We start from the raw sequence: 15,116 nt of genomic DNA on the forward strand, positions 1-15,116 counted from the left end.
AGATGAGAAGAGACCCAAAGCCTGAGTCCTGGTGCAATCCAGAATTTAAAGATAAAGAAGAAAAGCAAAATTAACAGAGGAGACTAAGAAAGAGCAAGTGAGAGAAGAGAAAAATAGTGAGAAGTAGTGACCTTAAATCCTATTAAAGAATGTTTCAGGCATAAATGAATGATTATCTGTATTTAATGCAGTGCCAAATAGGCTGAGCTTTGAAACTTAACCTTTGAATTTAGCAATGTGGAGACAGGTCTTTGTATCCTAAACAAGAGCAGGGTTAGCAAAGTGTTACAGGAGAAAACATGATTTGGGTGGAGGTCACATGGAAGGAATAAAGTAAAAGACTGTGAATTTAGGCAATTCTTTTGAGCAATTTTGGCGAATAGAGAAAATGGAGTACTAGCTTGAGGAAGAAGTGGAGTCAAGAGTTTTATTTTGTTGCTTATTTGTTTTTAAGATGGAAGAATTAATAGTATGTTGGGATTAAATAAAAGAAACATTGGTGATGCAAGAAAAGTAGAAGAGAAAATTATTGTTAGAGCAATACCCTTGAAGATAGGCAGGGATAAGAATTGGCCTCAGAGAGAATCAGGCAAAATTCATCCATAAAAGTGAGACTGAAGACAAATTATGTGAATTTAGGCATTGGTGAGTGGTCAATGTAGTAGTAGGAATTAGACATTTGAGGAAAGAGGAGAAGGTACAAGACCAGTCTGGAGTGTGAAAGAGTGAGTGAACTAAAAATGTGTAATCTCCCAAGGGAGTACTGAGGGTGCACTTGAGGTTAGAGGGAAATGATTTTTTGTTGTTGTTGAGAAAGAAAAAGAGAGAGAGAGAGAGTGCACACACATGTGTGGGCGAGGGGCAGAGAGAGAAGCGGGGGGGGGGGGGGGGGGGGGGGGGGGAGGGTGACGGGATTCCAAGCAGGCTCTGCAGTGACAGCAGAGAACCTGACGTGGGGCTTGAACTCACAAACCATGAGATTATGACCTGAGCTGAAGTTGGACACTTAACCAACTGAGCCACCCAGGCTCCCCTAGAGGGACATGATTTTGAAGTAAGTCCAGTCAGGATGGATTCAGTCAAGATTGGGATTTTTTCCAATACTGTATAAAAGGCATGATAAGGCAAGGGAGTTGAGGTAGTATGGAAGAGAGTGATTATGATTGCCAGTGAAATCTAAGCTAAGCACAGGAAGAAACAAGGTGAGTAAATGACAGTGAAAAGGTGGTAAGATGAACAAAAAATAGGGGAGATTAGATGAAAAGTAGGTAGGTAGATAGATATGGACATATGTATGTACATAGAAAATATTAGCAAAAACATGTTTTTTTAAGGCTGAGTGATAGATACATGAAGGTTTATTGAATTGTTCTCTCATACTTTAGGGTATATTTGAAAATGTTCACAATAAAAAGTTGGTTTCTTAAAGTGGTAAGATGGTTTGTGTAGTTAAAGATTGTTGGAGTCAGGGTTTCAGAAGAAGTAAGCTAGAAAGAAAGGAGATATAGGGCCAAGATAGTGATCTGACAGAAATTGACAGATTGGAGACACTGAAGGGTTGCAGACCTTGTTAGTAACAGGGTCAATCTAGGGAGCTATGTGACTACCTACCAGGAAGGTGGGGTGTAAGATCAAGGCAGAAGAGGAGACAAAGGAACCCAGAGGTCAGACTATTGTGATGATGAGCTACATGGATATTAAAAGCACTAAGTAGTGTTAGCATGACAGGAAGCCAAACACTAAAGCCTTCAAAGAATGGGGGAGAATGACTGGTGGGAGAGCTTGATGAACCGGTGGTTTTTAGAGGAGAAACCATTCGGAAGTTGCAGGAACAGTAAGGAATACCCAGAACTCTACTCACCCCATCACCTCCCCCACCAACCAGAAGGTACCAGGAATATGCAAGATAAAACAGCTTCCACTTGAGTGGGCTCTAGGGGAAATACTGTCCTCAGGGGAGGGCTAGATATTAAGGGAGAAATTGTTCTACTAGGAATCTAAATTAGTCGGTTACTGCACCTGAATGTTAAATTGGGCTATCCACCTCCTGGCAGTAAAAGTTACATAAAGGAGAAATGATAGGTTATATAGTCCTTAGGATCTGACAAAAGGAGGCATATAATTTCTTCCAAAGAGAACAACACTTTCTAAAATTCCCAGAATTTTTTTCATAGATCCATAATCATTTTTGCATCCCTAGCAACTAGAACAAAGTTTGGAATATGATCAGAATACAGTAAATGCTTGTTTAAGCAGACTCATCTGACACAGAAGTTCATAACGAACAATGTCTTTAAGGGCAGGTTTTTTAATATAAAAAGCTTATCTTAACCCTAAAATAGGATATAGTCATGAGGTTTCTATTGATCTCAGCTTTGAATCTGAGGTGGCATTTTTCAAAAATGAAGCTAATTATAAAATTTGCTTTAGTCGTTCTTTTCCTACAGACACATTGTACAGTATATTATAAGGCACTGAGATAGTTAACAGTTTTTAGTATTCACTTTTATTCTTTCATTTTGAAGAGGAAAACCTGCCATTTAAAAGCATGCAAAGCTAATTAAAGCTTTTCCACTATTTCATTATCTGAATGTAGTTGCAAATTCTGACTTAAAACTCTTATCAGAAGGAGACTCAACATCCCTCCCTGAACAGCAAATGAACATTCAATTAACACTTCAATACAAGTGTATTTTAAATAAAAATATACTTTATTGTTAATCTCATTCTTTACAAATGCAAATACCCAATTTTAAAATCCAAAGAGAGTTGCCTCCCTTTTATTCTTTGGGGGAAAAAAGTCTTTTCTTTATTTACAGGGAAGACCCGAATTTTCTGAAGTTGTTACCAAGTTAGAAGAGTGTCTCTGCAACATTGAGGTAAGAACTTTAGCTTCTGAAATATATCCATAAAAAAAGTCTTGAGTATCCAAGGGTGTTGGGGAATAAGTAAGATGGTGCTTCTAGAAAGATAGTAGGTATGGAGGTTATAACTTCATTCATATTTTTAACCTGTTCATTAAGTTTCTAGGGTGGACTAACTGAATCTATAGGGATAAAAACAAATCCAGCATGAATCTAGGCCTTCCCAACAAATAATCAGTCAGGCAAATGGACACAGGTATGCCAAGCTTTAAAATTAATATGTAAAAACTTGAAAATACAGTAGTAACCCCTGGGGGGCTCAGTCCCTTAAGCATCTGACTCTTGATGCAGCTTACGTCCTGATCTCATGGTTTGTGAGATCAATAGAGCCTGCTTGGGATTCTCTCTCCCTCTCCCTGTCCTCCTCCCCTGCTTGCTTGCAAGTGCATGCAAATACGTTAGAAGTTAATTGTTTAAATCAACTTTTTTCTATACAAAAGCTCCTATATACAGTGAAACATAAATTAAATTTTAAGCCACTGTGTATTTATGCTCAATAAGAAAGGGAAAATTATCACTAAAATTAGTGCATAAATTAATTGGGATGCATTGCTTTTATACCACACATATGTTGCATAAAGTGATATATATTGGTAATCAGGCTAATGGAATTTTCTTCCCTTAATATCAAGGAGCTGTTTGCTTTAATTTTCTCTCTAATTGCCTTAATTTTCTATACACCTGGTCAGAAGATAGCATTTGAAAATAAGTAAGGACGCTAAAACATGAGCACTAATTCAAAAATAATAATATATTCCCAAGGCTGCAAGAGAGGGGGGTGGATATCACACATATAGGCTCATATATACATATGCATATGAAGGGAAGGGCCAAAACAGGGGGAACAGCATCAACCCGAGATTGCACAGTGAAATTCCAAAGTGGAACCATCCCACTTTTTTTCCCTAAAAAAAAAAAATTTCAACTTAGTGTCATTAGAACCCAGTTTATCGGGAAAGGGTTCCAGGTCTTCACTTACAGCCTGGAGTGAATGGCTCTGTCTCATAACTCTTTACCAGAACTTCTAAAAAGGAAGTTTTGTATGTAGGAAGTAGCTTCAGTCTTTGGACATTAAACTTTCATTCCTTTCTCTTCGGTCCTGAAACATATATATTTGGTGGGGCTTGAGCAGCCCCTACCAACAAGAGAATCTGCCAGAGGCCTTGAATGTTGAAAGACACTTTTAAGGCTTGAGTTCCAAGTGTCCTCTCACTTGGAACCTTTGAGTTTCCCAGGGCAAAACTGCTGGGGATATAGCCAATTAGATGAAAGAGATATCCAAGTCTGGGGAATATATCCAATTAGATGAAAGAGTGGATTCCAGAAACAAGAGACAATGGTAGGACTTCCTAAACTAGTTTGTCTTCTTATACTGACCAAGCCTCTTAGCACAATCTCCCCTCATAGAGAAGATGAATAACTATATGCAAGAGAACTTGCTGGACTGGGTTGTACTAAATAATGGACCCAAATCAGCTTTCAGGGGCTTGGTTTGTGGAATTCCATATCTCAGAAGATAAAATGATGGGACATGTCTAACAAGAATCAGTATAACATCACACACCAGGGTCAAAGAAACAACAGTAAGAATATCAAATGGTGGAGATATGGTTTAGGAGCATCATGAATGTCAATGGATAACAAACTCTGTGGAAGTTAGAATGTGAAGTAGCTGTCTTGCTACAGAATAAGGATGGGATTATTCCTCTCTCTTCTGAGATAGCCAAACAAAATAGTACCCAGTTTTGTCCTTTTAAAAGGATAATTATAACTGGAACACAAATTTTAGGGGAGAGATATCAGAATGATGAATGGATTGAAATCATGTATGTAAGAACCAATTAGAGGAACCAGGGGTGTTTGTCCCAGAGAAGAGAAAATCAGGATGAGTCCAAGAGCTGTTTTTTAAACATCTGAAAAATGATCACATGCAAAGGGATTGGTCTTGTTTTCTATGGGCCAACAGATAGAAATGAAGGGTAATTAAGGTTTTTGTTTTGTTTTGTTTTGTTTTGTTTTGTTTTAATGAGAAAGAACTTTCTTTCTAATTGTCAGATCTGTCCTAAGATAAATGAACAGATCTGGAGGCAGTGAGTTCCCCATCACTGGAAGCTCCCCATCAGCTTGTATAGCTAACTTGGAAAAGAGGCACGGAAAAGATTCAATCATTGAAGAGTTTGAAGGTTCATTTCAACACTGATATCACATGATTCTCAGAGCTTTACTTAGAAATGTCTTGGCTACTGTGAAGAGCCTAGAATTTACAAATATTATATTTTTGAACCCAAACCTACTGTCTACATGTCTTAGGAAATTATAATGTCAAAGCACTAATGTTCTCAGTTGGGTTAGGTAAAGTGCATAAACAGCAAGGTCGTCAGAAATTCAAGAAAACTACTTTCCTATTTTTTCTCTACTCCTTCTCATTTTCTTCCCTCAATACTCTTCTATTTTCTAGCTACATTTAACTATTTGTAACTATTTTTAAAAATGCTCTCCCAAAGACTCTCTTTAGTCCTCATGCTTGCCAGACATTAAAGCATCCTTCATTTTATAAAATGGATGTATTCTTGGAAAAGTGTATAAATTCATTTTATGTAAAGGAAATAATTTCATATAAGGGGGATAATTTTAAGCTACAACTTAAAGGAACTCTGCCATGAATCTTATCACCATTGTGAAAAATGTAATCTTTTAGCCATTAAATAATCACCTTCTAAATATCTATTTTATGAATCTGATTTAAGCCTACCATGTTTTCTGAAAGATGAGTGTAAGTTTAAAGGGCCAGCTCTCAGCATAGAACTGGGTCAAAAAAGTAAATTAAGTGAGCCATGTGTTGCCATCAGAGGCCGATAGGAAAAGCCAGAAGCAAGCTGAGATGAATAGAAATTAAAAATGAGAAATCCTAGAATAGAAAGCTAAAATAAATCTATATTCTATTCTTTGCCCTAAGCCTGTTGGTTTTATTAAAGGATTGAAACTACCCCTTCTTCACTCAGCTGATGTCTCCTGCATCAAGTAACAGCAGTGGGTCTCTGTCACCTTCCTCTTCTTCTGACTGCCTGGTGAGCCGTGGAGGGCCTGGCCGGAGCCATGTGGCAGCTTTACGAAGTCGTTTTGAGTTGGAATATGCTCTAAATGCAAGGTCCTATGCTGCCTGGTCCCAAAGGTGAGTAGCAATCTAAGCAACAATCTCACAGTCCAGATGAATTCCAGAATCTCATCAAGATAGTTATCTGATATGGTTAGTATCAATGGGGGATTTACCACCCCATGCCAAACTTTGAAGTAAGAGGATTTAGCCCATTTTTCTTATAATATTATATTAATATTATGGGACCAAAAAATAGGAATTTTATTATTTGTTAGTTTAGTAATTCTAAGTTTCAAGTAACAGCAGTTAACTCTAGCTTAAGTAAGAATTGTGTAGCTACAGCAACAAAGGGAATTTATTGAAAGTATTTTGTGGTTATCTTATGGAATCCAAGGAAGAATTCCTTGTGTGGCAACCAAGAAACAGCTTTAGGATCTGAGCACCAAAGGTTCAGCACACTGAGGATTACTCTATGACCCAGCAATTCCACTCCTAGGTATATACCCTAAAGAATTGAAAACAAGTACTCCAACAAATACTTGTACTCAAATGTTTAGAGCAGTCCTATTCACAATAGCCAAAAGGTGGAAACAACCCAAATATCCATTAACAGATGAGCAGATAAACAAAATGTGGTACGCACACAATAAGATGTTCTTCAGTCATGCTACAACATGGATGAACCTTGAAAACTTGCCTTCATTGGAAAGAGACCGAGCACAAAGACCACATGTTATATGATCCTATTTATATGAATATTCAGAATAAGTGTGTGAGTCAATTCAGGCTGCCATAACAAGATACCACAGACTGGATGGTTTAAATAAGAGAAATTTACTTTTTCACCAGGGGAGACTGAAAGTCTGAGATTAGGGTGCCAACATGGTCAGACTCCAGTGGGAATTACAGATGCTCATCTTCCTTGCTCACAGATGGCCTTCTTCTCACTGTGCTCTCACATGGCAAAGAGAGTTCTGCAATCTTCACCTTTTTATAAGGGCACCAGTCCTGTAGGATCAGGACATCACTCTTCTGACCTCATGTAAACTTAATCACCTCCTTAAAGGCCCCATCTCCAGTATCCTCACATAAGGGGTTAGTGCTTCAACATACAAATTAGGTGGGAGGGTGACACAACTCAATCCATAATTGGTAATATGTAAACCCATTATAAAAAAAAAAGAAAATATCAGATTGGTAGTTGCCAGAGGCTGGGGTGGGGATGGGAAATTAGGAATAAAGGCTTAATGAGTACAGGGTTTTGTTTCGGGGTGATGAAAATATTTTGGAACTAGATAGAGGTCATTGTAAAACACTGTGAATGCACTAAATGTCACCAAATTGTTTACCTTAACATGGTTAATTGCATTTATATGAACTTTACCTTAGAGAGAGAGAGAGAGAGAGAGAGAGAGAGAGAGAGAAACTTAACTAAAGGAGCAAGTCAGAAAAAGAGGGGAAAAAAGTTCAACATTCTTCCATAGCAAGCTCTACCATTTACATGCCCCTGTTCCTCTCAATAGGAGATCTTTTTGTCTCTCAGCTTAATTGTAAAGCTTCAAGAAGAGATATATTAGTTATGTAGTGCCATAATAATTCTTTATAAAATGCATACCAAAATTCAACAATATTTGATCATAAGCTTTTATTTCTTGCTCATGTGCCTGTGAACTGCTTATTGGTGGGCTTGACTCTGAGCACAGATTTTATCCAGGGCTATTCCACATGTCTTTCTCTGTCCTCAGACCAGCAGCTACCTGAGACATGTTCTTCTCATGGACAAAGGCTAGGAACTCAAGAAGACAGACCCAGCTTCCCATGCTCATTTAAAGCCTATGTTCAAGTTGCATCCTATGGCTTTCTATGGGCCAGCTCTAGGGGCAAGTCACATAGCTGAGTCCAACATCCAATAGGAAGAGAAAATATATATACACAGCCTCTAATAGAAAGAACTGAAAAGTCACATGACAAAAGGCATAGATACAGAAACCATAATGAATTAAGAATAAATGGAGTCTGCCATGAGAGAGAGAATGTGATTGGCCTTTTTTGGATCAAATGGCCACTGCTGGTATAAGCAACATGATTGGAGTGGCAGTGGGGTCATATTTCATTAATACAAGCATGGCTGCCAGGAACCCCTGTTCTGGATGGGAAACAGAAAAGGCATTTACTTGTAAGCTGAATGGATACCCTACTGCATATATACTGCAACCTATGGAAATCTGAAAAAAAATGGCTTAAAATATCTGTTCTTCTGCATGAGCTCCTGAGCATTTACACATGAGCTGCTCTACATGTATACTCAGGCACACATATAAATGCCTACACACTCACTCACAGTCTCCATCATCAGAGTAAGAAATTTTACCCTGAAGATGGAGAAGGATTATCTGGAGTTATCAAGGATCTTATACCATACACAAATTGCTCATGTTGCTTTATTAGCTGTAGTTATTATATTCTAGGTCTAACAAAAGAGTGGCAGCTACAGCTATGAAGAGATGGGAATCTGAATCATGAAGCCTTTAATCTACAGAATGTCATAAAATTAAGTATCAGCAGGTTGATTGATAACCAGGCAAACTGGACACAATTCTTTATTAGATTCCAGTCTCTTATATAATTTCATAAAGGGCCCATAGGCCAAGATTAGATTAGGCTCAGTCACAGCATTGTCTTCTAGTTCCATTTGGTCTTCCTACTCTTTACTTGTGGTTTTAAAATGAATTCTCTGAATGGTCAGATTTTGATATTTCCAAAGCACAGTCACCTGAAGTATGTCTACTCTGAGGCAGAGGTTAAGTTGTGGAGTCATACAGACTGAGGTTCACTCTCAGCTTTGCTATTTACCAACCCAATGACCTTAGGCACGTTTCTTAAGTCTTATACATAAAATAGAGATAATAACACCAGCTGTTAGGATTGTTATTGAGAGAGGCAGTATTGTCACAGGAGTGAGTGATTGATTAAAAGATGCCAGTAGACCCAAGCAAAAAATACAAGTTCCAGGAATGTAGGTAAGTCACACAATTTACAATACAGAGACAGCTACACAGCACGGGAGGCACAGGTGTGCTCCCAATCAGGTGAGTTGGGGGTGGAGGGAATACAACTTCTCTGGCCTTCAAGAACCCCGAGAAATATACCACTGCTAATAAAACTGCTCAAATGGGGTGGGAAAAACCCATCAGGTTTTTTGAGATGTTCCTTTGGATATTCTCATAAGATTTCTTCTACCTTTCTGGCCCTTCACAACTGTTGCAGAATTCTGCTAAGTCTTTGTCTCTCTACTTGGTTCAGGTTTCTCTTAACAATGTAGTACATCCTGAGTATTTGCTGTGAGGGTGCATTGAATGTCAGTGTGTTAGCTGTACTATCCCTCCAGCAAGTTCAGTCTCTGGACTGCTTGAAATCAACTACAGAAATAGGTGAAGCATTTAGCTAAGCTGTCAGATTCACTAAAATAGGAATCATGTCTGTTTTATTCATAACTCTACCCCTAGTATCCAGCAGTATGGTTGGCATAAAGTCGATACATAGTAAATATTTGTTTCCTAGATAAAGATTTGGATACATTGGCTCAACAAATTATAGTTGTTATTAATTTTAAACATAATCAATGAAAAAGCTTTAATTTCTCTGTGCTTTCCATTTATATACCTATCACTATTGAGTGCATGCTGCATGCTGGATGCTATTTTAGACACTGAGTTGTCATCTAAGTAAACCTTAGGAAGTAGGTATTCCAATTTTACAGATGAGGAAACTGAGGCTTAGAAAAGATAAGTCACTTTCCTGAGTTTATGGAGGCAGAGCTAGAATTCTCACCTAAGTCTCTTCTATGCTTACTGAATTTCTCTGGCACAGGAGTTGGCACTTTTCAGAAGCTTGATATATTTTGCCAATACTCATATTGTTGGACTTCTTCCAGTTTCTTCTGGAAGTCGGTCGGGGAAAGAATTCAGCTACTTCTCCTAAGCCTGCCTTTTCAGCTTTTATATATGAAAGACAGAGCAAGTGAGACCAGAGATCAATAGGTTCTTAAAGTCAAAGAGCCTAAGGATACAGGAACTGATGGAGTAAGCCCAGCAGGGCCACGAGTTTAACAGCCTGCAAGACAGTGGCTCTCCACTCTGGCTGCACGTTAGAATCACCCGGGGAACTTTTACAAGTACCGATGCCCAGGACTAATTAAACCAAAACACATGGGGGTGGCACCCAGACGTCAGAAGCTTGTAACATCTCCCAGATGATTCTAATATACCTCTGAGTATGAGAAGCACGCTGGAAGAGAATGCTACAGTGCTAACCTGTCAGTCACTCCGGGGGAAGGGTATACAACCAAGGGGATAAACAAGGAGAGGCAAGTGAGAGCAGAGGTGACCCAGCAGCTGTAACCAAAGGATATCGTTTTGAAGGTTGACTACCTGTGTGGCCTCTCCCAGAAATCCTTGCAGTGTGCTAGTGACTGCTGATCTAAGAGGCATCCTAACTCGTTAGAATCACACAGGTGGAATTTTTAGCCTGGCATCATGCTTTTAAGAGAATGGTGTAGTCCTAACTAATGTATGCTTCCAATTCTGGGTCTCACAGCCCTCAACAGTGCCTTTAAAATGGTGCATTTATTTTTCAGTTTTTGGTTATGAAGTTCATAGCCTGTACTTTTATGATGCAGGATTTGGTGATGGCTTTGGTTGCTGTTCCTTTGCATATTTGTTTTTACTGATTATTGTTGTTCTTCCTAAAATAAATGTCAAGGTGGGAAATAGTCAGATATTTTTTCCACAGGTTATAGGGATTTGCCAGTTCCTACTGAAACCACAAATTGCTGAAATCTGAGATTGAGGAAGGCGCTTCTGAAGTACTGCCTCTTTTAAAATATTTTGTGTCTCTAGATATATTTGGAAAACTAAGCATGTGGCACTTGCTCCTCCCACTGGGTATGAAATCTCTCCCATCTTGTACATGGATTACATCATGTAAATTTAGAAATGACAAAGTGATACACAACCTTTCAGATGCGAAAACCAATTAGTGTTTGTGTGGGGCTGGGCTCTGAGAATAGAACGCCACGACCTAGTTAGCTGTCCAGGAGAAGAAAACCAGAGATCCAGGGACTGCAACTGTAAAACAGATACATTTGGAATTAATTTTTCACATTACGAAAGGGTCCATCAAAAGGTTCCTTTAAATAGAAAGCTTGCCGAGTGCACTTGGAATGCAATTTGACTTATAAAAGTTGAATGTAAGTTATAAAATTTTAATTTACACATAGTTTTTCCGGAATGCAGCAATTGTGTAAGATGATAGCACCCTGAAACTGATGTTCCTGGGAGGAATGAAAAAAAAAAAAAAAAAGGAGAGTGGTGAGAAGAGTGTGGCCATTTGCTGTTATGGAGCAGAATGTTTATCAAGTACAAGCAATAGTGTCTCCTTCTTATCAGCAAAGGTCAACACTCTCTTTTTCATCTACCACCTCTCCTACATGCATCTTTGTACTGAACCTTCCCTCAGGCTCTTTGAATGTGCTCTTCCGTTCTTCATCCCCATTTCATTCCCAATTTATTTCTCTCACCAGCTCACCACATCAGCAATCTCAACACTGTGCTCATGAGCACTTTCAGCTCCTCCTACCTTGCTTCTCTCGTCTTCATGAGTTTTCTTGTGATGTCATATTAACCCTCAGCTCCAACTCTCACACACACACAGACACACACACAGTTAACCCCCCAGTCCTTATGTCTCACTTGACCATTCTGCTTCCTTTGTATGTAACCTTCTCTCCCCTTCCGGCTTTCTTCTGGCCTTAATCCACTTAACACTCTACTGCCAGCATGACCTTTCCTTCTGTAGAACTCCTGTTACATCATTACTCTACTTTGAAACCGCCAATAATTCTCCATTACCTCTAAAATTAAGTGAAATTATGTCATCCTGGAATCCAAAATGATCAATGGTACGTTTTCCAGTTATACCTTCTGCTGAGTATCATATGTTCCAATGGTTCTAGGCAGAGAGCGATACGGTTACTTCTCTTCTCAAATGCATGCTAGGAGTTTGGGATCTGTGTGAGGCACTTTTTGGTAGTCCCAGTGACTAAAGGAGGTGCAACCACTGTTTAGTTGGCTAAGGCCAGAGTATTGAACTTCCTACAATGTTTTGGACAATTCCACAAAATAAAGAATTATTCTGTACAGGGGTACCTGAGTGGCTCAGTTGGTTAAGTGTCTCACTCTTGGTTTCAGCTCAGGTGAGAATCTTGTGGTTTGTGGGATCAAGCCCTGCATCAGGCCCTACATTGACAGCATAGAGCCTGCTTGGGATTCTCTCTCTCTCCCTCTCTCTCTCTCTCTCTCTCTCTCTCTCAAAATAAATAAACTTAAAAAAAATTATCCTGTATAAAATAGCAATAACATCCCCAGTAATGCACACTGTTAGACAAACTAGGAGTTCTACTATGTCCCATACATACCCTATGTTGAACCTATTGTTAACCTATCCCCATACCCTATATTTTTTAACCTTGACACCCCCCAATCTTGTCAAAGTATTAATAAGCCATCAGTAATATCTCAATCAGCTTAATCACTAGATCATAAGGGAGGCTTTTCTGGGGCTACCCCATCGCCACCCATGCCTTACTATGGGTCACAGAATTTTGTGCCACTTCATGCACTTACATGATTTTGTCTTACAATTATTTACTTTCTTATTCTCCATTAACCCATAAACACTTATAGGACAAAAATTGTCTTCTCTTTTGTTTTTATTCAGATGCCTATAATATCTCTTTTATAATTTAATTGTGGATGGTGAATACTAAATATGTTTATTTATAGTAAATTAGAGGAATCATTAGTTGGGCTATGAATGCCATGCTTTGTATTTCTGCATTTTAAGTGAGTAAAACTCTACCATTCAGAGTTTTTGGCCCCTACATTCCTATCAAGTTCAGATATGTTCTTATCCAAAAATAATGAACCGCCAAATCATTCAGACCTCTTTCTATACCACTCTGTCACCATTAGAGTATTAAATGTCTACCCACATTTTTTAATGAACAAAAGGATAGAATGGAGGTACCTGAACTCTGTGAGGAGAGAAGTGACTGATCCATTCATTCCCAGTGTGTTTGTAAAAGAGAGAGATTGCTATGAGTTAAGGTATTTAGGAGAGGTCTCACTGAAGATGGAGATGTTGTCCAGGTATAAAGAGAATAGGATGAACAAACATGAAATAATGATTATAAACTTTCTCTCCTTCTTTCCTAAAAAGAAGAAAAAAATAAGCATCCCTTCCCCAACTGATCTGTAATGGTAGTTCTTTTATTCATCAAGGATCTACATTTAGATAGATCTCTTTTCAGCTTTTATATTCTGTCCTATTGGAATATTTGTTTATCCCTATGTCAACAATTCACAAGTTTAATTACAGTAACATTTTTAAAGTTTTGATATCTGGTAGGGCATGTCTCATCTTGGCTATTGTTGATTATTCTTGGATTTTTACTCTTCCATATAAATTTTATAATCAGCTTGAATTTTCCACACACAAAAAAATAAGATTTTGATTATATTTTTTCCAAGTTTATTTATTTTCTTTTAGTAATCTCTACACCCAACATGGAGCTCAAACTCACAACCCTGAGATCAAGAATCTCATGCTTTTCTGACTGGGCCAGCCAGGCACCCAAGATTATAGACATTTTAAAACTGTAGATCAATATTGGAAGATCTGACGTCTTTATGATATTGGGTCTCCCTTCCCATGAACTTGGTGTGTTTTTGCATTTATTTAAATGCTCTTTAAGATCTTGTAGTTAGATTTTATAATCTTCTCTGTAAGGTTCTTATATACTTTTTGTCATATTGATTGTTACATTCATTGATTGCTGAAATAATTTGAATTTGTTGCTAACATATTATTTTATTCTCTCTAGTTTTTCTTTTTTCTCACCCTATCCTGTTTTTGTTTGTTTGTTTTTCTTTGGATTCTTTGAATATGCACTCTGTTTTTCGATTCTTGGTGGGCACCCTAGAACTTTAACATACTTAACAAGTTCTATAAATTTAATATATGTTATTAAAATAAAAGATCTCCCAAACAAAAGGTTTTAGAGCATTTTAGTTGCAAATCATTCCCTCCTGAATTATCTTATATTTATGTCCATTGTTTTCATTTCATCACGATTTTTTAAAATTTAAAAAAATTTTTTTAACATTTATTTATTTATTGAGAGACAGAAGAGATGAGGGTGAGTGGGGGAGGGGCAGAGAGAGAGGGAGTCACAGATTCCAAAGCAGGCTCCAGGTTCTGAGCTGTTAGCATAGAGCCCGATGTGGGGCTCAAACTCATGAACAGCGAGATCATGACCTGAGCCCAAGTTGGATGCCTAACCGACTGAGCCACCTAGGTGCCCCCATCGTGATTTTTTTTTTATTCTACATCTTAGGTATTATTTTATTGTTTTATCCAACTATGGTTCATTTTGACTTACCCATATTTACTGTTTCATTATTAATTGTGCTTACATTTCACATCTTCCTTCTACATCATTTTCCTTTTCCTCAAATACATCTTTAAAAATTCCTTTAACATGACTCTGTTAGAAGTAATCATATGAAAACACCTTTATTTTCCCTCTTTCTTGAAAGATACTTTAGTGAATATGGGATTTGAAGTGTTTAATTACTCTTCCCCTATACCTTCAAGATGCATTCAACATGTTTCTGACTTTCCTTGCTGCTGTAAACTTTCATCTGTGGATCTAATTCTTTCTTTTATTTTCAATCTATCCTTTACAACTGCTGTTAGAACTTCTCTGTGTCTTTGGTATCCTACAGTTTAACTATGTTGTGTATAGTAATAGATTTAATTTATTTATCTTGCTTTGAATTTGTTGGGTGTCCAGAATCTGAGAACTGTCATCTTTTTATACATTCTGGATAATTTCTCACCACTGTCTCTGCTACTATTTTTGTACCCTATCTTCATTTTAACTTTCTGCAACTCTAGAAGTTTTTTAGATATTCTCTATTTTCCACATTCCCCAACCTCTTTACATATATTTCCCACCATTTACTTTTTCTTTG

General features: G+C 37.9%; 1 protein-coding gene across 2 annotated transcripts in view; it reads left to right on the plus strand.

The window, feature by feature from the left end:
* LOC122227592 (serine/threonine-protein kinase TNNI3K-like) overlaps nt 1–15,116 on the plus strand; it is a 295,054-nt gene that overhangs the window by 236,111 nt on the left and 43,827 nt on the right. The window contains exons 23-25 of one of the 2 annotated variants that reach the window (XM_042952201.1): nt 2,820–2,879; nt 5,927–6,096; nt 7,767–7,913. In XM_042952201.1, the coding sequence (XP_042808135.1) occupies nt 2,820–2,879; nt 5,927–6,096; nt 7,767–7,782 (246 nt within the window). In that variant the 3' untranslated portion in view covers nt 7,783–7,913. Of the gene's footprint in view, nt 1–2,819; nt 2,880–5,926; nt 6,097–7,766; nt 7,914–15,116 lie in introns of those variants that run through there. The other variant, XM_042952200.1, reaches the window with a different exon arrangement.

This window comes from Panthera leo, chromosome C1 (assembly GCF_018350215.1).
Source record: "Panthera leo isolate Ple1 chromosome C1, P.leo_Ple1_pat1.1, whole genome shotgun sequence".
Lineage (NCBI taxonomy): Eukaryota > Metazoa > Chordata > Mammalia > Carnivora > Felidae > Panthera > Panthera leo.